Raw genomic sequence first — 27678 nt, forward strand, 5'->3', positions numbered from 1 at the left:
CTAGGTGCTTGCTGCTTAGATAAACCTGCAGGATTAGTGGCCCAGTTAAAGTTGGGGCAAAGAGGATTAGCCTCTTCTCTTCTGAGGTGGCAAGAGATTCCCTGCATGTCCTTCAGCACTGCTGGCCTTAGAGAGAGAGATGAGAGTAAGAGGAAGAGGAAGGGGGGCTTGGGGGCTCCAGGGTTGTGCCCCGAGTTATCTAAGTGAGAATCACCTTTGTAGCATGTTAAAAAAAAAAAGAAGAAGAAGAGGAAAGGTGAGGAGTAATAATTAAAGGTGAAAGGCACTGAAGCACTGCATAAATGCGTTCCAGCGTGTGCTTTCATTAAGAAGGCAAAAGCCGGTAATTACCGGCCAGGTGTCACAGTGAGGTCAGCCATAGTTTGCCAGAAAAGTATTTAGAAGGTGTCCGTCCTTTTATGAATTATTTGTCATTATGCTAATGAGAGGGTTCACTGAAATATCATATTTAAATATGAGATTTAAAACAAGCGCTTTCCTCCTCGTTTTACTGTAATTTCATCGAGTAAGGCCGCGTACTAAGTGCTACATTACAGATCTCTACTGCCACCAGCAGGCAATAGCGAGAACAGCAAAAAAAAAACACTTAAGGAAGCTATATTAATAAAATAGCTTAACAGGAATTTTGGTTTGGAGGGGAAAATATGATGTCCTAATTTAAAAACAAAACAAAAAAAAAAAACATTATTTAACCATTATCATTATACAGCCATCTATTTTGTACTGTATAGTGGTTGTCCTCATTAGGTCATATTTATGAGAATCATTTCTCAATTGTTTTACCTGGATGAATAAAGTTGGCTAGAAAACCCCGATTCACACTCACAATCACATCTATTCACAATTGTGTTTTCAATTAACCTAATCTACTCTGCCACAGTACTTAGAAGCTGTTTGAAATTAGAGAGAGCCCTTATAACATAAGGGATACAAGTGTCTACAAAAAAAATTAAAAACAACAAGAAATATTAGGCAAATGTGTGTTTCTGTAAGAGGTGTTAATTTGTGGGGGGGAAATGGTACTGACCTGAAAAGATGCAAGTCACTTGTTGAGTTTAAAAAAATGTTTAAAAGCAAAGTTCAAGAATATTATTTAAATCAGACTTGAGCTTCCAAAACAGCAGAAATGGTGTCATTTCTTTCGATGTATCAGTATGAGTAGAATAAAAATTGTATATGTGAGTATGAGGATGAATTATTATGGTGTATGCCTATTAATTGCATGTACTTATGCTACTGGCAAATGTACATACGTGTCAAAGTGCAGTTGTATACACGAACAGGTTTATACATTTTCTTTCATTGAAATATATTTACCTATTATTGTATCTATTGAAACAAGTTAAAACATTATGGGTAGGACTCGACAAGTTTTGAACTTCTTCCTACTCCCTTTTAAACATGTAGACTGCAAAATTACTGATGATTTTTTGTTCTTTCTTCCTATTCTTGTTTTTCTTTTTTTCACTTCAACTTATATTTTATACTTGTAATGCGTTCACGTTTATATGTTTAATAAAACCAATCGATAAATATGATCAAATAGGAGTATCTCGACAAACTAAGAGTGCCTAAATACAGGACCGTAGCAAGGGCATAGCAACTGACAACATCAGCACATTATCATCACGTGGTACATAGTAACTGCATAAGCAATTGACAACATACCTGATCCAATGACCCAACCCAAAGCAGTCACAGAAATGATTCTGCTGCTTTTTGCTATACTCTACATACTGTATTCAGTGTGTTTGTGACACGTAGGACAAATAATACAAATGCGCATTTGACAACAAACTTCTGTTTATTGTTCTCTGGGGACCAATTATTACAACTGTATAAAAAAAATATTTAAACATTGCATTATATAATATACAGTAAGCTGCCTGCCTACGCTGACAGCCCAGGTTTGACACATGTGACCTCTTTAACTGTTACATACATGCAGCATGTACATAAGTAAAGAAGCACAAGAACAAGATGCGGCAAGGGCAAGGAGCCAAATGCAGTGAAAATTCTCAAACAAATAGACGGCGCGAGGCCTCCGCGTTGATTATGCAAATATCCCCACAGCTGCGGGGAACATAATAACTCGGGATATTCAAAGACAAACCACAACACGGAAAGCTATTGTCTACTACTTGCTTGACAACTGTAACCTTGCTCATCAGGCCCGTTTTTGCAGAACAATGTCTGTGTTTTGCAACAATAAGACATATATCGGGAATGAGCACAGGGAGTGCATTGTATAATATACAGTAAAAGCTGCCTGCCTACGCTGACAGCCCGGGTTTGACACAAGTTATACAACAATTTAGTTACAGAAACATACTAGGATAGACAGTGGGATCACACACACATCATGTAGAAGTCACTAAGCTATAATACAAATAATACTAAGCTAAATGTCCATAAATATTTATTGCTGTATGTGTTTTATGACATATTACACTGCTTTATTAGTATTTTTGATTGCAGTGTTTTCTCTAGAGTATAAATACATTATTTGACATGGCTTTCAAGAAATAATATTTACAACTCGGTTCCATGAATAAAAGATAAATAAAAGAGTGCATTTTAATGGTTGCCGGCAGATTGTTGTTGTTCTTCATGCGCACAAGCATCCGCTGTCTTTGGTTGGTCCTGTGTGGCCTTCAATGCCTGGACGTTAGGGGCTCCATCTCTACCACGAGATCGCGAGGCCTCGGACCCCGACTTAACTCCACCGCTCGTGGGACCACGGTGGACCAGCGGTCTGACGGGGGGCACACAGAGAAGGGACTTGCTTTACTTTAATGAATCGCAGTGTGATGTGGAGTATGTACTGTATGTGGGACAATCTGCCAAACGGGTGCCTTTAAAAAAAAAAAAGAATAATCAATATGGAATTGATTTTCCTTTTCGAGCCTGATATTGATTCATAAAACCATGAATTATTTTAATACCTCCTTTTCCCGTAAATTCATTTAAAAATACACTTTTAAAGGACTTTTTTATATTAGGTCTACTGTTTTCTTGAAATTTACTGTTCACATGAATTAAAAAGTATTTTATTATATTTATGAAAGATGTGACGCATTGCACTTTAAGACAATTCAAAATCTTTTTAATTTATAGTTGCAATTATTGAATTAGAATTATGAAAATATTTTCATTTCATCCTTGCTATTGTCAATATGTAACACATAAGTGATTATAACACGTGTTAATTTCATTAATAAACTAACTCATCTAACTTAAATTTCATTTGGAATTTAATGTTTCTGGATTTTTTCATGTCCTTGATATTGTGTGTGTGTGTGTGTGGGGGGGGCAGATTCTTCACTTAACTTTCATGTGTGCACGTTTTGACAGTTGTCAGCTAGGTAACATTTCTTTTGATGTGTTCAACTGTACGTGTTTGCATTTGATTGAAGTTTGCAGCTAGAATCTAAATTAACATGGGATCTAAATTTAATCTGATCATTCTTCATTCATTCATTCTTCATCTGATCATTCATTCTTTAATGACTGTTTCAACGAGGTTCGTATCTGTTATCCTGGTAAAACTATCAAAAACAGATGTGGTGCTCCGAGGTTCTGATTCAAAATTAATTTAAATAATAAATTTGATTCTCCTTCAATTAATGAGTCAATTGATTATCAGTTTAATAATTAATTGGACCGATTTCCCTTACATAATGGTGCCCCGTGTGAGGCTCGATTTAAGTTACATATTTTGTGCAACACACACATGTAACAATCTAGAAAAATTGCTTAGTGCAGCTCAATTTTTACATAGCAACTTAACTCAAATTTAACGCCAGAGCCAATCTGCTGTATAAAAGCAGTGTATTTGAAGTGATAAATAATAGTGTAACGACTCGTTATTGAAAAGGGAATACATTCGTCGACTACGAGAATGTTACAATATTTAAATAGAATTGATGTTCCACAAGTAATATTGGATTGAATTAAAGTGAATCAAATCAGAAAAAAAATCCAAATCGAATCGAACCCTTGTGAATCGAAATCGAATCGATTGAGGAAATTAAAATCAATACCCATCCCTAAATAATAATAATGACATTCGTAAACGTTATTTGTCCATTTTTAACAAGTTTAACAGTTAAACATTTTTTTGTTGAATAACGAATGTGCTGATTATCAACATGCTATTAGCATAAATGCTAAGTGGCTGTATTTCATGTATTAGCTAATTCTACGCGTTAAACTGAATAATGAGTTTCATTGCAGTAAAACAGTGACGTAAAAGAATAATTGTGATCAGATCTTGAGAAGAGTTATAACATGTAAAAGGCACCAATCCTGTGGAAAGGCACTTGTGCATTTATATTCATGAAGTGCGGCGAGAATCTCACCCCTCCTCAAGCCTCTGACACTCTGTTGAAGGCCGTTAGCCTGACAGGTCTCATTCTTGCCGGGGTCCTCATTGATTATTGCCAGGTTTTGATTCCAGTGGCACCAGTTCACCTCATCCACCCTGTCGAAGTATGTAGATTGACGTAAATAAACCCTACCACTTTAATTACTTCTGATTGTGTAGACGTGGCTCATGACTCAATAGAACAAACATTATTAATGCAGAAATGACTGCAAAAAGAAAAGTACCTGAAGCACCAGCGTCGGTCAGGCGTTCCATCCCAGTTCTTGCCGACAGTAACCATCTCACCGACTCGAAATGACTTGCGAATGCAAACTGGGAATGAGCGTTCGATGTCCAAGATGGTCGTTGCCCACTGCAAACAGACATTAGTTTACTTAAAGAAGTCAACCTTAAAACATTTCTTGACATTAATATGTTATATGTGACCTCACTAGTCTAAACATGACATTCTGATAAATATTGATAGGAGTATACGTTTTTATCCATCTCAGTGGGCGGCCATTTTGCCACTTGCTGTCGACTGAAGATGACATCACAGTTGCTCAGGGCTCAGGCAACGACCAAACACAGCTGACCTGTTTTCTGAAGCCGAGCTGTGATTGGTTGTTAGCTGAGACCTGAGCAACTTTTATGTCATTTTCACTCATCAGGAAGTGGCAAAATGGCCACCTTCTGATACTGATAAAAACTGCTGGATTTTGCTGCTTAACTCATATGCCACTAATACAATATTAACCAGAATACCGTATTTAGACTAGTGGGGCTGCATAGAACATATTATTGTCAAGAATTCTTTTGGGGTGGTTGACTTCCCCTTTAAGACAATAACATTGTTAAGCATTTTACAACCATTTGTTTTGTTTATAAACCATTTCAACATTTATGTTTATTACCACTATATTTTTGAAGTTGATATAATGTTACAATATGTTCAAATTACTATCTTTCACCATTATCATTACCTTTAGATCCTGGGGCAAAACATAACAAAAACACGAACAATAAATAAAATGCAAGTATAATTGATAAACTTACAGTATGTGTGACTGCAACTAACAGATGCCATAATGTGGACTACTACTTTCAGAGATTTTCCTTGATTTGACATTTTGACTTTTGGAAGAACCAACTCACCTGCAGCTTCCAGATCTTTTTACTCTCCTTCGACACCTGCCCCACCGTCTCCCCCATCAAGGCGATCAACATGTTGAGCAGCAGCACAAAGGTGAGGATGATGTAAGTCACTAATAGAATGAGGAAAACTGCAGGGTACTGAGCGCTGTGGATCATGTCCAGCTCTCCCATCCCGATGGTCAGCTTAAAGAGGTCCAGTAAGAAGATACTGAAGGTGTCGGGGTCCCTGCATTTGGGGTACGTCGGGCAGCCTCCGGCACAGTCCGTGCCCGGGGGAGGGCACACAGTGAGGAGGGATACCAGGGCTATGCAAGGGTGAGAATATGGTATATGTTTTTCACTTGTTTACACATTGTTTTCATTTTTTAATAGAAGTACTGCATTCATTTAACATGGTAAAAAAAAAAATGGTTAGCCAGAATATGAAAGTTGTTCTATTACAGAGGCTGAAAGGGGAAGTCAACCCTCAAAATAAGCAGCCCCACTAGTCTAAATACGGGATTCTGGTTAATATTGTGTTACTGGAATTTGAGTTAAGCAGCAAAATCCAGCAGCATTTATCAATATCAGAAGGCGGCCATTTTGCCACTTGCTGTCAACTGAAGATGACAACCAATAACAACCAATCACAGCTAAGCTTCAGACAACAGGTGAGCTGTGATTGGTCGTTGCCTTAGCCCTGAGCATGCGATATCACTTTCAGTCGACAGCCAGTGGCAAAATGGCCGCCCCCTGAGATGGATAAAAACGGCTGGATTTTGCTTCATAACTCATATTCCACAAATGTAATATTAAGCAGAATGTCATGTTTAGAGTAGTGTGGTCACATATAACATATTATTGTCAATAAATGTTTAACATTGACTTCCTCTTTAAGCAGCAAAATCCAGCAGCATTTATCGATATCAGAAGGCGGCCATTTTGCCACTTGCTGTCAACTGAAGATGACAACCATAAACAACCAATCACAGCTAAGCTTCAGACAACAGGTGAGTTGTGATTGGTCGTTGCCTTAGCCCTGAGCATGCGATATCACTTTCAGTCGACAGCCAGTGGCAAAATGGCCGCCCCCTGAGATGGATAAAAACGGCTGGATTTTGCTTCATAACTCATATTCCAACTCATATTCCACAAATGTAATATTAAGCAGAATGTCATGTTTAGAGTAGTGAGGTCACATATAACATATTATTGTCAATAAATGTTTAACATTGACTTCCTCTTTAAGCAGCAAAATCCAGCAGCATTTATCGATATCAGAAGGCGGCCATTTTGCCACTTGCTGTCAACTGAAGATGACAACCATTAACAACCAATCACAGCTAAGCTTCAGACAACAGGTGAAGCTGTGATTGGTCGTTGCCTTAGCCCTGAGCATGCGATATCACTTTCAGTCGACAGCCAGTGGCAAAATGGCCGCCCCCTGAGATGGATAAAAACGGCTGGATTTTGCTTCATAACTCATATTCCAACTCATATTCCACAAATGTAATATTAAGCAGAATGTCATGTTTAGAGTAGTGAGGTCACATATAACATATTATTGTCAATAAATGTTTAACATTGACTTCCTCTTTAAGCAGCAAAATCCAGCAGCATTTATCGATATCAGAAGGCGGCCATTTTGCCACTTGCTGTCAACTGAAGATGACAACCATTAACAACCAATCACAGCTAAGCTTCAGACAACAGGTGAAGCTGTGATTGGTCGTTGCCTTAGCCCTGAGCATGCGATATCACTTTCAGTCGACAGCCAGTGGCAAAATGGCCGCCCCCTGAGATGGATAAAAACGGCTGGATTTTGCTTCATAACTCATATTCCACAAATATAATATTAAGCAGAATGTCATGTTTAGAGTAGTGAGGTCACATATAACATATTATTGTCAATAAATGTTTAACATTGACTTCCTCTTTAAGCAGCAAAATCCAGCAGCATTTATCGATATCAGAAGGCGGCCATTTTGCCACTTGCTGTCAACTGAAGATGACAACCATTAACAACCAATCACAGCTAAGCTTCAGACAACAGGTGAAGCTGTGATTGGTCGTTGCCTTAGCCCTGAGCATGCGATATCACTTTCAGTCGACAGCCAGTGGCAAAATGGCCGCCCCCTGAGATGGATAAAAACGGCTGGATTTTGCTTCATAACTCATATTCCACAAATATAATATTAAGCAGAATGTCATGTTTAGAGTAGTGAGGTCACATATAACATATTATTGTCAATAAATGTTTAACATTGACTTCCTCTTTAAGCAGCAAAATCCAGCAGCATTTATCGATATCAGAAGGCGGCCATTTTGCCACTTGCTGTCAACTGAAGATGACAACCAATAACAACCAATCACAGCTAAGCTTCAGACAGCAGGTGAGCTGTGATTGGCCGTTGCCTGAGCCTTGAGCAACACTGATGTAATCTCCAGTCGACCGCAAGTGGCAAAATGGCCGCCCCCTGATATGGATAAAAATGGCTGGATTTTACTGCATAACTCATATTCCACAAATGTAATATTAATCAGAATGTCATGTTTAGACGAGTTAGGTCACATATGACATATAAGAATAAAAAGACCATAAAATAGATAACTTTATTGCTTTCAGGTTTATATGGTCGTCTTACCTGACGCATAACCAATCATGAAGAGTACGTACACCAGTAGGAACCTGAACAGGTCTTTGAAAAGAATCTAGGGATCAAAGACAAACACGTCTTAGTTGCTCTTGAGGTTTGATGATGACTTTATTTTCTTTGCATTGTGTCCACCTTCTGTATCATGATGCTGTAGGTACCAGTGAGCTTGAGGCCTCTGGTGAAGTAAAGTGTGTTCATCCAGCCCAGGACAAGAGCAAAGACCATCACCGACACGTAAGCCTCAATGCCAGACAAGTAGAGAGCGGCCGTGACTATGATCAGTATCGAGTAGATGAAACTGAAAGGACACCGGGGGGGTGGGGGTTGTCAAGGATAGCGCTTGCAGCACATAAGTCGCGCAGAGACACATGACTGCCATATCAACAAATGTACAAAGGTGTTCAACATTTTCGCCCTTTGTTTTAATCATGGCTTTAATTAAAGATGTAAACTTGAAAACATGGCAGGGAGGAGATAAACTAGACGATTCAATTAAGAGGAAACAGAATTTGCCGCGGGTAAAAATGCGCGAGATGTGAGGAAGAGTCGTGTGTGGGAGGCAGCGTGAGACTTACTACAGCAGTTGAAAGGATCCATCAATAAATAACGACTTCACCCCAGGGCACTTCTTCAAGAAGAGGTCCTTAATCTGCAATGAGTTGAAGATGCATTTCCATAAACGCAACAACAAACACTCATTAAAGACGCCATGTGAGCAAGCAGCCATTAAATATTTGATTTGAGCTCACGTTGGTTAGAAGGAAGAAGATTCCGGATGCTAATGTGATGACCTCTCCTGCCATCCGCAAGTAGTCACTTGATGTTGTGTAAGGGTACGGGGGCTACAAGACAAACGGGGTGATTAGAAACTTCATCAGAAGTAATCAAGAAGAGTACAGTTATAATATATCATGCAGAAATATACACATTTTAGATACACATTTTTAATCTAATGAGATCTACTAAAATAACGACAATTTTTTTTATTGTAATTAAACAAAATAACAATAATAATAATAATCTGAGTGGCTGATTAATTTGCCTACCAATTTTATTTTCTCAAGTATTTCCTCAAATACAACCTAGAACTTGTTTCCTCTACTACAGTGAACTACTCACAGCTCAGCAGTTGCAGATTCACTGATTTGCAGATGGTTTTCTATATTTTCAATATACTGTTTTGTTTTGTCATTAGGGAGCAAACCACGTTCTTCATGAAAAATTTATTTGGGAGGTTTTTAGAAATTTTTGGGGGGTTTACAATAAAAAAAATAATAATTAAATGCATTTTAATGGGAGGTAATTAGACTTGGATTTTTAGTATTTGTGGGCTGACCCTGTCGTTATTCTCCGCTAATAATGTAGTTCCGCTGTTTAGTTTTAAGTTGTTATAACACCATTCACCACTAGATGGCAGACATATATTAGTTGTGTTTGCACCGGATCATATTCTGCACTGTACTACAATGAGAGAAGGTAGGCCTAAAAAAACAAAAATGTTTTGGGTTTTTTTGTTTGTTTATTCACATTTTGAATATGCACAACAGTAGTACTGTACCTGAAAAATATTACTTAAATATACTTTGAGTAAGTTGATTTTTGTGGGGGAGGAAAAATGCACAAAATGAGTTCATGTACTTTAAAAAAATATATATATATATATATATAAAATATATATATATATATATATATATATATGTTTTAAAATAATTTTAGTTATTTTAGAAACAAACTCTTATTTCTTTATTTTTAGATGTTTTTAGAGGTTTTTTTTGTTAATTTGTTCCCCGGAGACGGAAGTAACACTGTACACAAACGCCTGTACAAGATAGACCGCTCAGCTCCTCGCAGAGGATAAAGAATATACAACTGTGAATACTGTTATATTAAATGTCTAAATGTTTTACAATGAAACAATTTACTATTTAGTTTTGATGTTAACTATTTCATTGCCAGACATAAAAAGAGAACATTTTGAATGCCAATTTAGATTATTCTGACTGATCTTTCAAGGCTCATATATGATCATTAGTATGTACATGTGTTGGTTTCACCCAAATCATTTCTTCGTATAAAAAAAATGCAGAGAAACATTTTGTGAAAAACTTATATAATATATATATAATATATAATATAATATTTTCTGCACAACAGTGAATATACACCAATCAAAGTGTGCTTTTAATAGCAAAATAATGTATTTACAGATAATCACCAGTGTAACTATTTGTGCACTATTAATGTGTTCAAATGTTGTCAGTGTATGTTCTTTTAGGAATTTTTGGTACCTGCTTTAATTTTCTTTGATTTGCTTATTTTCTTGCTTTGTTAACTGTTGTACTTGTTGACGCTTGTAGGTGTTGGCCCTTTGCGAGAACCCTTTGATCTTATTTTTGTTTTTTGATTGTTCAAACCCTTTGTTGTTAAAGACTCGATGTCTTATACATGCATTAAGGAAATTTATTATGAAAATTGAAATGAAAAATTAAAGATACTATGATGTATGTACATTGTGTCAATAACAAAGACACACATTTTGTCCACATTTAAAATTATTTCCCCCCCAGACATCTGCTTAGGTAGTGCACGTTCCTATGTGGCCTCCCAGGAGCACTGCAGAAACATTGTGGCCCATCATTTAAGTAGCCCATCCCTTGTATAGTGTATGAGTGCATCTGCTATTGACTCACTGGCTTTCTTCTACCCACCTTTCCCTGCGTTGGGTGGTAATAAGCCACCAGAGTGAAGACGATCATGGTGAAGAGGTAGGAAACTACATTGATGTAAAAGGTCACAGCTGCAAACTTCTGCCACTTAGCCCTCAGCAGTTCATTGATGGGCTCCACTGCCAACATCTCATGACGGATCTGACAAAAAGGACATTGTCATCTGACTTTTTAATACCCTGGACTTGAAGGAAACAATATTTCTTATAGATAGATGTAGGCTTGTAGTGTTTTTGTTTTTTACCTCACTATGACTGTTGTAAACGAGGATCTCCAGCACAGATGGTTCACCTCCACAGGTGTCCAGTGAAGAAAGATCATAGAGGGAGGAGTACACTGGTCCATAAGCCCAGTCCTTAAACTTGCGGGACAGATGACGGACGTCCTCATCTTTGATCTCACGTCGGATGATGTGTTGAAAAACCTGTCAAATGAAGTTACATATGACTGATTACATGCAGGACTGAAGCAGAGGATACATTGTGGTTTTGTCATTGAATGTTGCTTTGTCTAGTTTTCACAAAAACACTTCATATTCATTAGGGGTGTGAATTGCCTAGTACCTGGCGATTCGATTCGTATCACGATTCATAGGTCACGATTCGATTCGATACGATTAATCCCGATACGACTCTATAAATTGATTGTTGCGATTTTTTTTTTACTCAAATTTAGAAAATACAAATCAGTAAACTTGTACATGAACACTGTAAGATTTGTATGAAAATGTATTTATTTATCTGAAATTCAGGCTTATAACTGAGCCACTGCATTTAACAAACAGGTTGCAGTCTGTTTCATGTTTGAACAGCACTGAAATAAAATATTAAGGCTTAATGTTCCATTGATATAACATTCTTCCATGCTTAATGAATGAATCTTATCCCTAAGTAAGACGTTTTGTTGAATATTTCCATAAAAAATTGATTTTTAAAAATCAATTCGGCTGCATATTGAATTGATTCGAGAATTGCGTGCTGTAATATCGCGATATATTGCCGAATCGATTTTTTCTAAATCCCCTAATATTCATATTATAGGCCTACAATTTTTGGCCATCCTAGTATTTTGTGGCTTATAACTGTGAAAATTAAGGTGCCAAATGTAAAAAAAATAAAATAAAATAAATAATCTGATTTTGGTGGAATTGGTCCAACAATAATTTGCTACAATTTGAGTTTCAGTGATGATTGCCACTGACCTTCACAAGCAACAGTTAAAATAATAATAAAAAATAAAAAGGAGGGAAAAGTGACTATTATGAATGGAATTAGCCATGACACCCTAAACCACAGGTGTAAAATTATTTGGCATGAGAAAGCAAATTTCCTTGAGTTTTGTTCCAGGCAAGCTTTCCAACATAGAAATTATAATTAGGGTAAACGCATGAGAAAATATAAATTATGATGGGGGAAACTGCTACTGCCTCATAGTCACGCCAGATGCATAATGTGTAAACAAAGAGTTTACACATAGACATTGCGGCTACCTGAACGTTTTTGGCATAACATCTAACATGTCACAGTCATTTGAAATAGCATGAGAAAAACAACTACAACAAACGAAGGCAACATCAAGTGACATTTAAATAGCCTCACCTTGGCTCCTCAGATGGCACCAAAGCAATAACAAATACAATAGTTCATGTTTTAATAGCATATCGTAATCATTCTCACTATTCAAACTATACTGTTGCTCATCTGCATTATTCATTTAAAAAAAAAAAACATTGAACTTTTTGTCATAAAAGGACTACATGCACTGGACTTTACGACAGTAGTCCGACATGCCGTAAAGCGCTGCTACTGGGTTACTATGGCAACTCCTGCACGCATGCTTCTGTGCAGTTAATGACGTTACCGCTCGTGCTGGATTGTACTGTGTTCTGAGCGACAATTAAAGTGTCTCCTGGTAACTACTAACACTTGTGCGGACATTGGATCACTTTACACTTTCATTGAAAGAAAGATTAAATGTTATTAATAATGATAACGTTTCTCAAAGCATTAAAGCTGCTGGACTTGAATTTTGAATCGCCACTGCCACCTGTGGCCGAAAAATAAAACTACCCCCCACTCTTTTTTTTTTTCGTTTTCTCCTGAATACGTTTATAAAAAAAAATGTTTTTATTAACAAAATTCAACACAACTTTACATTCTTGAACATACTATCATATCCTGCAAAGATAACTACACACCCCCTTCCTCACATACACAATGCGCACATGACGTCACATCCGCAGACAGAGAGCGGGATATTTGAAGCCGAAACCATAACTAAGACATGGCCCGTATAATAACAAGATTGACAACCCTGCCCTAACCCTAATTCAACTGGAACCTGAAAGGGCGTAACTTGAAATTGTTGTACTTGGGTCCTATTTCTATCATTCTTACCCCAATCTTGCCCAGTTTGGCCGCCATCATAAGAGGAGACATGCCATCATTATTGAGCACCCTCTCCAGGCTGCAGTCTGGGTACAATTTGGCGCTCTTGATCAGAAGCAGGTCATACATCTTTGTGAGGAATCGTGTGTTGTCCTTAGTGTTGTCTGCAATGTGCACCAGGGCGTGCAGGACCGTGTTGCCACGGGAATCTTGTCGCCGCAGGTCGGCCTTCTTGTGGGGATTCTCCGTCAGGTAGTGCACGATGTTGGGCTGGTTGGTGCACGCGGCCAGTGAGAGAGGAAGCTCACCTGTGGGAGGCAGAGAGAAGAATTGTGAATTCTCAGGGGAGGACAGCAATTTGGATGAAAAACCAGCTCATGAATACGAGGGTTAATTAAGAACTGTTGCTGGCTTCTGTTTGTTTTCGCAAAGCATACTAAATTTGGATCAAATATTGGACTTTAATCCCTGCTATGAAAACAGCACAATTAGCAGTTGTTGGAAGGAAAGGTTGCAATGGGGCCCAGAGTGCCAAAAGCAGCTGCAGAAAATGAGCCGTTGCCATGGATGACAGATTACTTTGTCACCTCAGATAGAAACGCTCCTCTTCATGGATTTGCACGGGTGCACGCTGAGTGTTAGCGTGAGTCGAAATCCCATTAGCCATCAGCCCTGCCAGGTTCCTGTTCACCTCGCCGCAAAGCTCCGCAGCAAATTACTCACACTGTGCACGGACACGCTGGGATTTGGGAATGACAACCGTGCTACGTGCAAATAGAAATCATCTCCTCTGTGTTGGGTGAGGGGTAAAGTGTGCGTTTACAATCAAATATGAACAAGCATTATATTGGCAAGACGAGACAAAAATGAAAGCAGGCACAATCAGTTGCAATATTAAATAGAAATATTCCATCAGTCATGTACCAGTATTTTTTGGCGCCTCATTATTTCCATAGGTGCTTATAATTTTTTCATTAACAAATAAACTGTATAGATAATGCTCAAATTTTATTCCATCATTCATTGTAGTTTACATTGGGCCAGCATGGTGGCCGAGTGGTTAGTACATCTGCCTCAGTGTTCTGAGGTTTGTGGTTTGGATCTCGACCGTCTGTGTGGACCTAATATAGGGCTTGTGCTTGAGTGGGTTTCTTCCAGGTAATCTGTCTTTGTCTACTTGTACAGTAAAAAGGTATAAACACCTTCTGAATGTTGTCAAGATTTTTCAGCTATCTCTGTACTTGTAGTATTTATTTTTTAGACTACTTTTTACTTTTACTCCCTTTATTTCAAGATAGCCTACTTCAAATCATTTATCAACCATCTTGGGGTCTTTTAAAAGCAGGAACCGCACCAGCACAGAGGTGAACCTGAGAGCATTTAACAACTATGTTGCAACAAATTCAAACAAGCGAAATATTCCCTATCGGCTATCACTGGCTTTATTTAATTTCAATATCCATCTAAACTGAAAAAAAAGTATTGTAAACAAGTAAGTTTTATTTTAATTTAATTGCTATGATTAGCTAGTCTAATATTTTGTTATGGTACTCCGTCACAATGTCAGCAAAGAGTGACACGATTTTCTTCTCAGTGTGTGCTCTATTGATGTGACGGTTACCAAAAAAGTTATAATTAACAATATATATATAATTTTTTTACTTTTTTTTTTTTTTGCTTTCGTTATTAATTCAAACTCCAACATCCAATTCAAACTGAGCACACAAACCAGAACGGTGCTGTCAAACAAGACACAAGAAAAAGAAAACACACAAAACAAAAAACAAAACAAAAAACATAAAAAGAAGGTCTAATCAGACAGTACTTTTTAAAAAAAGTTATTAAATACCGACAAGGCTTGCTTCGTCGTTAGTTTAACTTTTCCTCTTGTTCTTGTTCTTTGTCTTCTTCTTCTTCTTCTTTTTCTTCTGAGTCTTCCGCGTCTCTCTTTTTACTTTAATTAATACAGGAGTTGAGTCAATACTTTTACTGGCATATTTTTTTCTGTACAAGTATCTGTACTTTTACTCAGGTATTAAGTGTGAGTACTTTCCCCACCTCTGCTTGCAACAAAACTCTAAGAATTGTACAAGTCTTCTCATGCTTCACGGTAGGTTTAATATAAGTTAGCTACATCTACCAACAGAGGGCAGTGTTGGGTTTTCCTCAGAGTGAGATCCTGCCTTCCAACACAGGATGTTTGTTTTCCACTACAGAACACAGACACCTTTCTTCTTACGCAACCTGAACACGCGGAATGCTATGCAGATGTGTTTGTAGAGCATTGCAAGGCTGCTTTCAAGAAACCCTTGCCCAAGGTGGAGTCATGGTCGAAGACACTGCCAGTGTCTGAATTTGCCCGTTTAAAAAAGTAGCGGTGAAAAGGTGGCGCTTACATTTCCCTGCCAAGTAGGCACTATTTTATATTGGCAACTGCTTTAAATGCAGTCACAGTGGAAAAGAGTGTCTGGTAAAGGCATAGCACATCATTACCACTGCGTCATTTCCTGGACGCTGCTACTTGTCTATAGTCTTTCATCACTTAAAGAAGAGGTTTGAGATTTAATAAAGTGCTTCGTTAAAGACAAAGAGGCACAGTTTAAAGTAGACAGAGACGATTACCAAAGTAGAAGTAGCCGCCCTCGTCCCTGGGCTGGAAGAAGCGCCCTCTGGCCTGTGCGTGGACATCAGCACCTTTCTCCACTAGTAGTTCCACATACTGTTTACAACGGCGCTCGATGGCAATGTGGAGCGCCGTCTGGCCTGATGAAACAAACAATATTCAACCGATGCGCACATTTGCAATGAAAAACTATTTCATACTTATTAGTTATTCCAAAAGTGTGCGCAATCTGAAATATGAGAAGGGAGTGCGGGAAAGGGGAGACCTTTAGGGCAAATGTCAAACAAAGCTGAGCGAGAGCTGCAAAGTGTTTCTATGGAAACGGGTGCCCTTAACTCTTTGGATGTTGTTAAATGAACCCAACAGTTTCACACAGCTTGAAAAGTTTCATGAATCGATGCAGAGGATGAAAACAGTGAGCACTTTTACACAAGAATAACAAAGACAATAGGCACACTCAAAGTCTGGCACACAAAATCAATGAAAGCTCATTTCTACAGCTGTATAGTCACTGAGCACATTTATCACAGTAAACACTTTACATTCCGTTTTCTCACAATAAGACCCCGCCCACCACTCTAAGCATTTGTAGCTCAGTAGTGGAAGGACTCAAAATTCATCCATACCTCTGTAGTAGACATCCCTGAAAGGCGTGTTCATAAACTCTCTCAGGCTTCCTGTCTTCTCTGCTATGTCCACTAGCAGCGGGATGGTGTCGTTTTGCCCGCTGTAGAGGTTCAACAGGGCTTTAGGAAGACACGTCTTACCAGTCGACGGCTCTAAGGGAATAAAACAAAGAATGTCTAATGTTTTTTTTTTATAGTTATTATTATTTATTTTGTTGTATTTCAGTTTATTTCAGTTCACACCAACATATGCTCTCCTATAAAAACCTTGCTTTTCTGTTATTATTTTTATTTTATATAGAATTTCTGAATAGTATTATCTGCATTTAGAATGGCTGTCTCACAGTTGAGAGGTTCTGGGTTTGAATCCATCCATCCATCCACCCATCCTCTTTACCACTTATTCCTCACAAGGGTCGCGGGGGTGCTGGAGCCTATCCCAGCTGGCTTCGGGCAGTTGGAGGGGTACACGATGAACTGGTTGCCAGCCAATCCAGGGCGGGTTTGAATCTCTTTTTTTATATGTATTTTATATATATATATATATATATATATATATATGTGTGTGTGTGTAAAATAAAAAATAAAAAATGAACACCCCATATTATAATACTCTACCTGCACCTTGATTTCATTCTTTCAACAGCGATTTAATTCATTAATTTTAATAATAATAATTCTAATAATATTTTATTTATTTATTTATTTATGTCTTATCTCTATTTCTTGCAAGTTAGCAATAAGGTCATTTTTTTATGTGGCTCTTCTTTTAAATCTTTGAGCCGGTGTACCTAATGTGTAAAACTGTAATCAGTGGCGTAGCAACATTCCCCAGGAGCCCCAAGCAAGAAAGAATCGGGTGCCCCGGCGCCCGTAGTATACATATTGTTTCATTTTAAAATTGCACGCCTGCACCTTCGATAAACAACCACCATTAGTTGTGATTCATTCAAGTCACTGTTTTAGTTTGTTGAACTTTAGTAAGAAACTTTCTAAATGGGCCAGAACACACGAAAATAAAAATACTAAAAAATCCAGTCTTTCTGCTCTATTTTTAGCCGCTTTCTAAATACAGAGTCTTTGAGACTGTTTAGCACCACCAATGGTCCACAGTTTGCTGTGATTTTTCTCTGCTCCCCGTTATAAGCCGAGAGCATACACAGGAAGCGTTCCTTGGGACTTCCCGGGGCAAGACGAAATCTATGACATCAGCGCCCTTTCCCGGTCAAATCTATCTGGGTCAAAGAACAGCAAAGAGTCCAGAGGATCAGCGGAAAACAGAAAGTCAACAAGTTGGAGATTACAATGGGCTCTGCTTTGCCACTAAAGGCCCAGACTCTGCCAGAACTGTTTAAACACATCGTGAGAATACAGACACTCCCCGCCCTACCTTTGAACTCTTCATCCGTCAGTCTCTTGTCGTGACTTTGCAAGTACTCCAACAGGCCCTCCAAGGCCTCGGGATCCCCACGTGACACACACTCAAACAGCACAGAGCGGTTGAATACTTTCAGAACCTTTGGCGGGTCTTCGCTTGGACTGTCCACAGTGGATGTCTCTGTTTTACTATGAAGGCACACAAACCATAGGCGTCAACTATAAGATGAAAGTGGATGAATGTACAGTATCTCACAAACGTGAGTACACCCCTCACATGTTCTTCCACTTTCACTTCAGGTGTCGAGGTCTTGTTAGGAACTGTCCTAATACTTATGACCATATAGTGTGAATGAGCAAGGAGAGTGCTGGGTGGAGGCAGTTGTCTAAATATTACCTCAACAGCCACGGAAGGCAACAACAACATGCTCTCTGTTAGATTACTGAAAGAGGCCCACAGTGAATGTGTGCACGTGTGTGTGCTCACACTTCCACATGTGGCACACCTCTGTCTACAGTACTTGAAGGGTTATTTTCGGACAACATTTTTCCAACTCTCGTCCCAATGAAAGGAAATTCTTTGAGTTCAGGTCTGCAACCTGCGGCTCTGGAGCTGCATGTGGTTCCTTAGTTCCTTTCCTGTGTTGTAGAAATTATTAAATTAACATTATTTTATTTATATTAAAATTTACATATACATAAAAAAATATTTAAATTAATTCCTAATTTCGATTTTTTTATTTAAATGAATACTTAAAAAATATCAGACTCCAAATTTGTAAGTTGGCCCCAAAAAATTTAAATGAACGGTAAATGAAAAAGTTTTTAAAAAAAATCACTTAAAAATGTCCAAAAGGTGGCCTTAAAATGTTGAAAAAAAGGAGAGGAAAAACTGAAAATTACTATAAAATGTCAATGAAATTGACAAAAATGTGAGATAATTGAATTTTTAAAAAAGGCAGAAAAGAAAAATGATCAAAAAACCAAAGCAAAATAGCCTTATAATTGCCAAAAAATAAAGGCAAAAAAAAGGAGAGAAAATGGTCAAAAAGCAACTATAAAATGTCCAAACACAAAAGAAGAAATCTCGAAATTCAACATAAAATATCCACAAAGTTGCCAAAAATGTGAGAAAAGTTATATAAGAAGACAGGGATAAAAAGTAAAAAAAAAAATATATTTTTTTTTTTAAAAGCCATAAAATGTCCCAAAAATGACCATAATATGTCCATAAAATTGCAAAAAAAAAAGTCAGAAATTTGACAGAAATGCCAAAAAGTCTAAGAATGTATGAAAAATGAAGTCTGAAAATACTACCAAAAAATAAAAATAAAAAATGAACCCGAAAAAGATAGAAGAAAATGAATCTGCAAGTATTGGATGCTGTATATTTTTGTGTTCTGGTGCAGCTCTAATTAGCTCCGACACATTGTTTCCGTCATCGCAATGTTCAAACGTGGTCGGCTCCAAACTGATTTTTTGTTTATTATTTGAACTAAAATGGCTCCCTAGACAGGAAAGGTTGCTGACCCCTGAGGTGTAGATGTGAGACTGAGTGTCATTTAGTGTCAGCAAAGTGCCTTCTCACCCCCTCGGCAGCTTTTTTCGTCGTCGTTTCTGGTTACTCGTGTTCCTGTAAGTGCCATAGTCAAAGAGGGAGTCCATGGGGGCTTTCTTTGGACCTGGAATCACATTTGACTCATATATGGTGGATTCCAGTAGATCCATGGGGTTGGAAATGCCCTTCTTGAAAGCACCTTGGAACTTCATTCGCAGGTTTTGTCTCCCATCCACTGGTTGCTCAGGCTGAACCAGTTCCTGCGCTGAATCCAGAGTAGATGGGGAGCCATCCGCACTCTCAAACAATTCTGAGAACTCGGACAAGAACTGCCCTTCGCTGTCAGCCTGAGGGACATAGCCACCGGGATCGCCATTGAGCTCGACAGAGCTGACGGTGTCGGCCTTGGACAGGGCGAGGTGGCACCTTCGCAGGAGGGTCGTAGCAGAGCGACCCTATAATAAAAAAAAGTTACACCTCAGAATATTTAGAGGTTTTTAACTGTTGGGCAAAAACAAAACAAAACAAAAAAACAGGGAAACATATACAGTACTTTTAAAGATGCGCTACCAATTTTTGGGGAACACTGAGCTCAAATTCAGAACTATTTTAGACAAAATGGAAAGAAAGTAGACAATTAACCACTGAGGTAGTAGTTTGATTTGAAGTTACCTGTGAAAAGTGTTTGCTTAATCCATAACACCGTTTGAGATTTGGCAGTGCACTTTCATATATCTTTTTTAATGTATTTACTTAATAACACTTCATCATAGAATTTACAGTAGGTATACAGTACTGCACTAAATTCAAACTTTGCAATACTACTTAGTATATTAGACTCATAAAGTAATACGAACAAAGAGATTGCACTTGGGATTTTAAAGGAAAAGTCAACCCCAAATTTTCTTTGCAATAATATTTTTTATGCAGCCTAACGCGATATTTCGATTAATATTGCTTCTCTGTAATAAGAATTAAGCAACAATTTTTTTTCATCTCAGGCGGTGGCCCTTTCGCCACTTGTTGTCCACTTAAAATGACATCACAGTTGGTCAGAACTCAGGTAACAACCAATCATGGCTCACCTATTTTTTTATGTGCAATCGTGGTTGGCGGTGTCCGTCAGGGAGAGGAAGGGAGGGGACGGGAAAATCCAAATAACAAAGAAAAAAAAAATCTGACAATGTGCAAATCCGTGCGTGCTGAACTGCGAATATTAAGAAGTCGACTTTTAAGTTGCAATGTTACCAACCATCAGTAGATGGCAGACATGTCTTAGTTGCGCTTACAGTGTGTCTTACTAGAACATGAGAAGGCCTATAATTTATTTATGTTACTTATTGCCAGATTTAGAACGATAAGCTGTACAAACATTGTATTAACATTTTGAGTGAATTGATTTTTTTGCAAAAAAAAATGCACAAAATGAGTTCTTGTGAGTTATGAGTTTGAGTTATGTGCTGCCCTTGAATGGTAATTTTTATGCAAGAGAGCCCTTTTGCACTGGGTGGGGACAACAAATAAATGATGTGGTTTGCAATACAGACACACAATTCCTCTCAAAGAAAGAAAGGTCAAAGAAAGACTGCTTTTGTACCTCATTCATCCCTTTTATCACAACAGCGTGGCAAATTCCTCTTCAAGTGGAGTGGAAATTTTGCTGAAGCATGTGTTCAACCTAAAAAAAAAAAAAAAATACCAAAGAAGAGTTACTGCATGACCAGTTATTAAAGTTTACACGTGCTTAAAAAAAAAGAAAAGACAGAAAAAGACAGAAATCTGACAAACATAAAAAGCGGTTGGTGTCTGGCATTTGGAAATTTGTAAAACAGATGCCAGAAGCAATAAGGTGACTGTCATGTCTGCTCTGCCATTGGTCAGCGGGCCCATCGGGCAGAATCACACCACCTGCACTTTCAAATGCATGACAGGTTTACTCGAAACAGCTAGTAATCTTCCACTTCTGCGTCACTGTGGGAACATAAACATAAATGTCGCTGATATGGACCCTACGAGCGTTTATACAACATGTCATCCCTTAAAGCATCCTCTCAAATCCTGCGTTGGCTCATGTCAATGCAATCTTATCTAAGCCCTGAAAGGCAACAAGATAAACACAAGTTGGGCGTTTTGGTGGGGGGGCCGGCTATGAGGGACCGCCATGACTCACACACGGATTATCATGCCGTTACACTTCACTTCACATTTGACAGTGAACACACTCACAAAAAGATGATGACCTTGATATACTTTCACAAAAAGTTTAAATTGGGAGACCGGTTGTCTGATTTGTTGGATCAAATGCCCTAGAACAATTAGTCACACTCAAAAATGGGGCTCATGAGTGACAGTGCTCCTAAAAACAGTATTTTTAATCTGTAGCATTCAAGTGTTGGCACATTGTTGTTTTGTTTGTTTTTTCTCCCCCCAATAATCCCCAAATATCTTTTTCAAATTAAAAGCACATTGTTTCTTAATAAACATTCATACAAACTGAAAACTTTAGGGAAAATTGCAAACTGGATGCTAACAGGAAAAATAATAACTGCATGTATTTCCTGTACTAATCTACATACATTTCTTATTTGAAAAAAGATGTTCATACATACAGTATAATAATAGCACCCGGTGCTAAAAAGCCGCAAGTCAGCAAAATGTGTAATTTACCTTTATTTGCAAGGCTGGTTTTATTTCTTTGGCTTCTCAATTCTTCTTCACCATTTCCAGTTTTCCACGCACCCAAAAGTTGAATTTTAGTCTCTCTTCAGCTTCTGACTTTCAGATGCCATTAAACGCTTCAAATGAGGCGGCCAAGGTGAGGAGAAATGCAGTAGAACACGGCACGCTTCTTGCCGTGATTTAGGGTGGAGTAAAGTTGTCATTTACTAACTTGGCTCCAAAGTTGGAAATGACGCTGCTGGAAACATGCAGTACCACAAATTACCGCAAGATGGTAATCGTGAACAAGAACAATGAAAAATACGACAATAGAAGTAAAGTATTGAGTCAAGTCTTTTACCAAAAGTAGTAAAGTAGAAAGTCAAAAATTAACTTTAAGTAAAAAAATTGTTTTATATACACTGTCAGTTATTTAGGCATGCAATACATGTTTTGATAACTTGTTACAATAAAGAAAGAAAAAAACTCAAACCAGCTATTGCATAACAGGAGGGGGGGAGAAACACAGCTTTGCTGAAATCTTTATTATGACAGATAATCAAGATTGAGCTGACTGTATCCATCTTGAGCCAAACAAAACAATACAACAAAAACTGCTAAATTAGCTCATGATAACAAGTGGAAAATATGTGATTATACTGTAGGCTTTTGCAGATTACACTAGTGATGAGACAATGTGATTTCCTAGGACTGTTGTAGAAGTGATAGTTGATGATAATATAAGGCTTTCTATCTTGTTAAATTATTGCTAAATATTGTGAAAAATCAGTAACATGATTAGTGGTCACATAGATTAATATCATTAAATAATAATAACATGCAAATTTGTTATTTCAGAAGTGCAATTCCTTCCTTCATTATTATCATTATTATTATTATTATTATTATTTACCTAGTGATATGGACAAAGAAAAACAAATAAAATGTTGTATATTTGTTTATTGTACCTAGTATTATGCATGTTATGCAAATCTATAACATGCTTCTGCACACTTTGCATGCCAAAACCAAGTTTCAATTCACATACAGTAAGATACTCGAGGCTTTCATCATTTGCTAAAACGCGTCGAGGTGTTTTGAAAGAGTGCAAAATGTCCATTTGCAGGTGTGGTTAGCACTCAAGTACACAGATGAATACTTTAGAATCTACGTTGAGTATGTTTGATATAGACATTTGATATTATTCTGTATACTGAGTGAACATGCATTTTCACTCAACAAGCAACAATCAACAATCTCATTAAAACATCGATATAAAGTCAGGCATTGCGAGTCATGTGAATAACGATCGTAAAAATAATAGCTTGATAGCACACACACTACACAAAAGTGCACAGATGGTACATTTGTATTATTTGAAGTTGTTTAAGACCATGTATTGTAGAGTGTAAACAAAGCACATCCGAGAAGGACAATGGCTTCTTTTTCACTTAAACTCTGTAGTCAAGATCAGCATTCGATTTATTGTACAACTCATAAATTGAATCGACTGTGGCAGAGAAGTTGATCAGGAATTTTTTAACTTTCTCCAGACATTCCTCTTCCTTGACTTGGCGGCCTTTGGAGAGCGCCTTCAGGAATTCCGACCTGTATGGGGCAGCAAAGAGAGCTGCCTAGAAGCAAACACAAATGTCAGTTCTATAACAACACATCACTCAATATGCAGTAGTATGCAGTATCTTGAGACTTACATTTTAAAAAACAAAAAAACAATTGTAGTAGCAGTTTTGACAAATTTGGTTATTTTTATTTTTGTTATTCGCAGTGGTCTTGAAATGGGTAGTAATAAAAATTTGAGCATTATTATCATTGTAAAGGCATTTTTTTTTGATCAAACACTTTATACAACGTATTGTACTTCATTCGACTGTTGAGAGCCCCCGGGTTTGAATTTCAACTCTGTGTGGAGTTTGAATCTTCTTTAGAAAATGGATGCATGGATGTGCATATAAATCCTGTTCCTGCTTTTATGACCGTCTACGAGTTTATATCTCATAAAACAAATGAGAACTCACCCTGAAAAGCTGCTGAAGCCACCAACTATGGTATCGCTTCAACGTCAATTCATATGCTTTGGTCACATTGACTCGAATGAGGTTTGGGTTGTTTTCATCCTTCTCACCATCAAGCAGACTTTGAAGGAACACTTGGATAAAGCGTAGACCCCTTCAGATATGTAAAGAGATTATGAGAACAGGATTACAGTGTGTGTTCCACACATGTGCTTTTCGCATACAAACCTTTTTAGCCACATGAGGGCCACCGTGGCTCCAACTTTGGGCCACTGTGAGCCATACATTTCCTTTTCCACCTCCAAAATTTGTTGGAGGGTCCTGAAGCGGCCTGGGTTGGTGTCATAGACTGCCTTGATTTTCTAAAGATTTAACCACAAAATAAAATATTTCTTATTTCGTTATGATGTGACAAACCTATTGTTGCCGTTGAGTGAAATCCTCACATCTCCAAAACCATCCTTTGTCAGGGTAGAAGAGAAAAAAAAAAGTTGAGCCAGAGATTAAGCCTTTTTCAATACTTTGAATGGCTCTGTAATTTGTATAAAAAAATAAAATAAAAAGACCCAATGATTAACTGTAGCGATTTGTGAAAAAATTAAATTGACCATATTTGGACAGATGAGGTTTCCGCCCAACAGTAACGATATTCTGTAGGTATGACAAACAATTCTACACATTTACAGAGGTGGCCAATATTCACATTAATTCTCTATTGTATAAATGAAAAGTTAAAATTGATTTTAAAACTCCAGAAAACTTTGGTAACCTATATGTCTGAGTGAAGTACAGAAGCAAGTCTCCGTGTAAACACTAGGGGCACTATATAAACGGAGTCCATACAGTAGATGAGAGATGAAAGAAATTAAGTCTAATGGAATGTTATGTGAACTCAATGTCAGGCTTGAAAGTGAGTGTGTGGAGCGCTTGGGTGTATAGCCGATAGCAGCTATTGCATGAATGTGCTTTCTGTTACTGCTCGTGATAATAAAGTGAAGTGCATTTGCAACTGCGCCATACTTGACCACATATGAGGTCATCATAGTATGTCTATTGTTAACTCATTCACTGCCATTGACGACTATAAACGTAAAAAAAATCATGTAAACTATTTCTATTAGTTTAACATTTTTTCATTTTTTCATTAATTTTTTTATGAAAACCTAGAAAAATGTATTATACATTTTTAACATAAAATTTGTGATTAATCGTGATTGAACTATTGATGCGATTAAATACGATAAAAAAAATTAATTGTCTGACGCCCCTTATTTTTATTAATTTTTTTATTAGGGGCGTCAGGCGATACAATTTTTTAAAATTGTAATTAATCACTTCACTAGTTAACTAACGATTAATCAAACATTTTATATCTGTTCTAAATTTACAATATAAAAAATCTAGATTTTCATACTCTTGTTAGCAAAAGCCCCCCAAAAAATGTTAACTAAAAATAAATTAATATAAATAGTAAAAATGACTTTTTGACGTCTATAGCCGTCAATAGCCGTGAATGAGGTCATCTGAAGCAGTAAAATAAGCTAAATTAAATTTGATTCAGTTGAATAGATTTCTTTGCTTGCATTTATTTATACTTACTGTAATATTCGCTAATATGTCAGACTTGATGGGTGCGAAGATAGTCGGGCCAAGGCAGTCTGGGGACACATTGTTTTAAGAGAACTGCAATTTGTATTAATTTCAAAAGTATGACAAAGAAAATATCATATTCAATATAATTGTGGTATTTCTGCAAGCTTCATCAAACAATCGTCAACCAGGTAAAAAATATATATATTTGTCAGGCATCAAATATTGAAAAATTTTATGGAGCCACAAACATTTAACTCATTCACTGCCCTTGACGGCTATAGACGTCAAAGATGAATTTGAACTATTAGTTTCACTTTTTTCCCCCACTTTTGTTAACAAGAGTATTAAAACCTAAAAAAAATTTTTTATTGTACATTTAGAACAGATATAAAAATTTTGATTAATCTTGAGTTAACTAGTGGAGTCATGTGATAAATTACAAATTAAAATTAAAATTGTAATCGCCTGATGAAGAAAGAAGAAAAGATTATAAAAGATTTGGGGCATCAGACAATTAAATTTTTTAAATTGTAATTAACCGATTAATCCCAAATTTTATATCTGTTATAAATGCACAATAAAAAAAATTCTAGGTTTTCATACTCTTGTTAACAAAAGAGGGGGGAAAATGTGAAACTAATATAGTTCAAATGAATTTTTGACGTCTGTAGCCATCAATGGCAGTGAATGAGTTAAAAACATAATGTTACAAATAGTTATCTACACTGTTTAGATCAAAACTCTACTGTATCACTGGCTTGTACATTTCGAAAAAATGTCTTGTAAGGGTTTCAAGCGAGCATTTTGAAACAGTAGAATGATTTACTCCAGGTGATTAACCTTGTAATGACCTCTTTTGGAGCCACTATAGTGTCTCTTTTCAAAGACCCATTAGCACTGTATTGTCATTAGTTGTTCTTTAATTAGGCTACTAGACAGGTGGAGTATTTGGTGTCAGGAAAATGAACAATGAGACGCTGTATGTGGACCCACGTGGCGCTTGCTCCACTCACAGGCAACTTTCAGGCAAGCTTGAGCAGGAACTCAAAAACAAATGAGAAAGTAGCAGACAGTGCCAGTCACATCCTCATTTCATGGGCCTGTAATGGGTCACGGCCAAAAGATTTCTGGATCACAAAAAAAAACAATGAGAGACAAGAAAAAAAGTGTTTGATATTGACATCAGATTTGGTTCCTCCAAAAGGTTTCACGTGGCAATTTCCATAGAGAACCTTTGGCATATTAATACAGAATGAAGTGGCACAAAGGTGCCCTGCGCCGATGAATGGGCGAGCGGAACTCAACACCATACTAATCATTTTCACAACTTCAAATCCAGGGCAAGTAATTAAATTATGCATGATAAAACAATCGGGGGCCGCTTGATGAAGAGAAATGTGATCCAAAAAGTCCATTACAGTATTTGATTTAAAAAAAAAAATGTTTTTATTGTAACCACTTGACAAAGCAAACAATTAGATTAGTTTATGAATTTCAAACAGTCAGAAGAACTTTTATGCAAAACCCGTTTTTTGTTTTGTTTCTGTTTTTAACATTTTTTTAACTAGCTACCCTGTATTTCAAAATCATAAACATAATAAATTAATTTTCCAATTTTAGGTGGAACTGCATACTTACCAAAGAATGGTGGAAGGTAAGACGCAGCCTCTAGAAAAGGTCTGGTTTCCACTTGTCGGTCAGCTGGCAGTGGTCGGAACTGGTGCTCCAGTAGCAGAGCCATGACTTCTTGTCTGCAGTCTCGTGTCCACTCCGAGGTGAATGCAACAGACTGATAGACTTACAGTGACCTCCACGAGACTGTCTGACACACACACACACACACACACACACACACACACACACACACGCACACACACACACACACTGCTAATACAAACAATAGACAAATTCAATTGCTG

General features: G+C 37.4%; 2 protein-coding genes across 2 annotated transcripts; both read right to left on the minus strand.

Annotated features, from left to right (window-relative positions):
• Positions 1-1806: 1806 nt before the first annotated feature.
• trpv4 (transient receptor potential cation channel, subfamily V, member 4) lies at positions 1807-22318 on the minus strand. Its single transcript, XM_077562425.1, has 17 exons — positions 22143-22318; positions 21073-21153; positions 19506-19930; positions 17931-18106; positions 16541-16693; positions 15914-16054; positions 13301-13599; positions 11149-11328; positions 10887-11045; positions 8928-9020; positions 8754-8827; positions 8311-8476; positions 8167-8233; positions 5543-5847; positions 4633-4760; positions 4383-4504; positions 1807-2776 (listed from the first exon to the last, which is right to left on the minus strand). Exons 2-17 carry the CDS (start codon positions 21079-21081, stop codon positions 2676-2678), a joined length of 2598 nt encoding a protein of 865 aa, XP_077418551.1. The 5' UTR covers positions 21082-21153; positions 22143-22318; the 3' UTR covers positions 1807-2675.
• Positions 22319-23584: 1266 nt separating this feature from the next.
• gltpa (glycolipid transfer protein a) lies at positions 23585-27500 on the minus strand. Its single transcript, XM_077562121.1, has 5 exons — positions 27398-27500; positions 25766-25824; positions 24395-24528; positions 24170-24320; positions 23585-23767 (listed from the first exon to the last, which is right to left on the minus strand). Exons 1-5 carry the CDS (start codon positions 27498-27500, stop codon positions 23585-23587), a joined length of 630 nt encoding a protein of 209 aa, XP_077418247.1.
• Between the last annotated feature and the right edge of the window lie 178 nt (positions 27501-27678).

This window comes from Vanacampus margaritifer, chromosome 3, assembly GCF_051991255.1.
Source record: "Vanacampus margaritifer isolate UIUO_Vmar chromosome 3, RoL_Vmar_1.0, whole genome shotgun sequence".
Classification (NCBI taxonomy): domain Eukaryota; kingdom Metazoa; phylum Chordata; class Actinopteri; order Syngnathiformes; family Syngnathidae; genus Vanacampus; species Vanacampus margaritifer.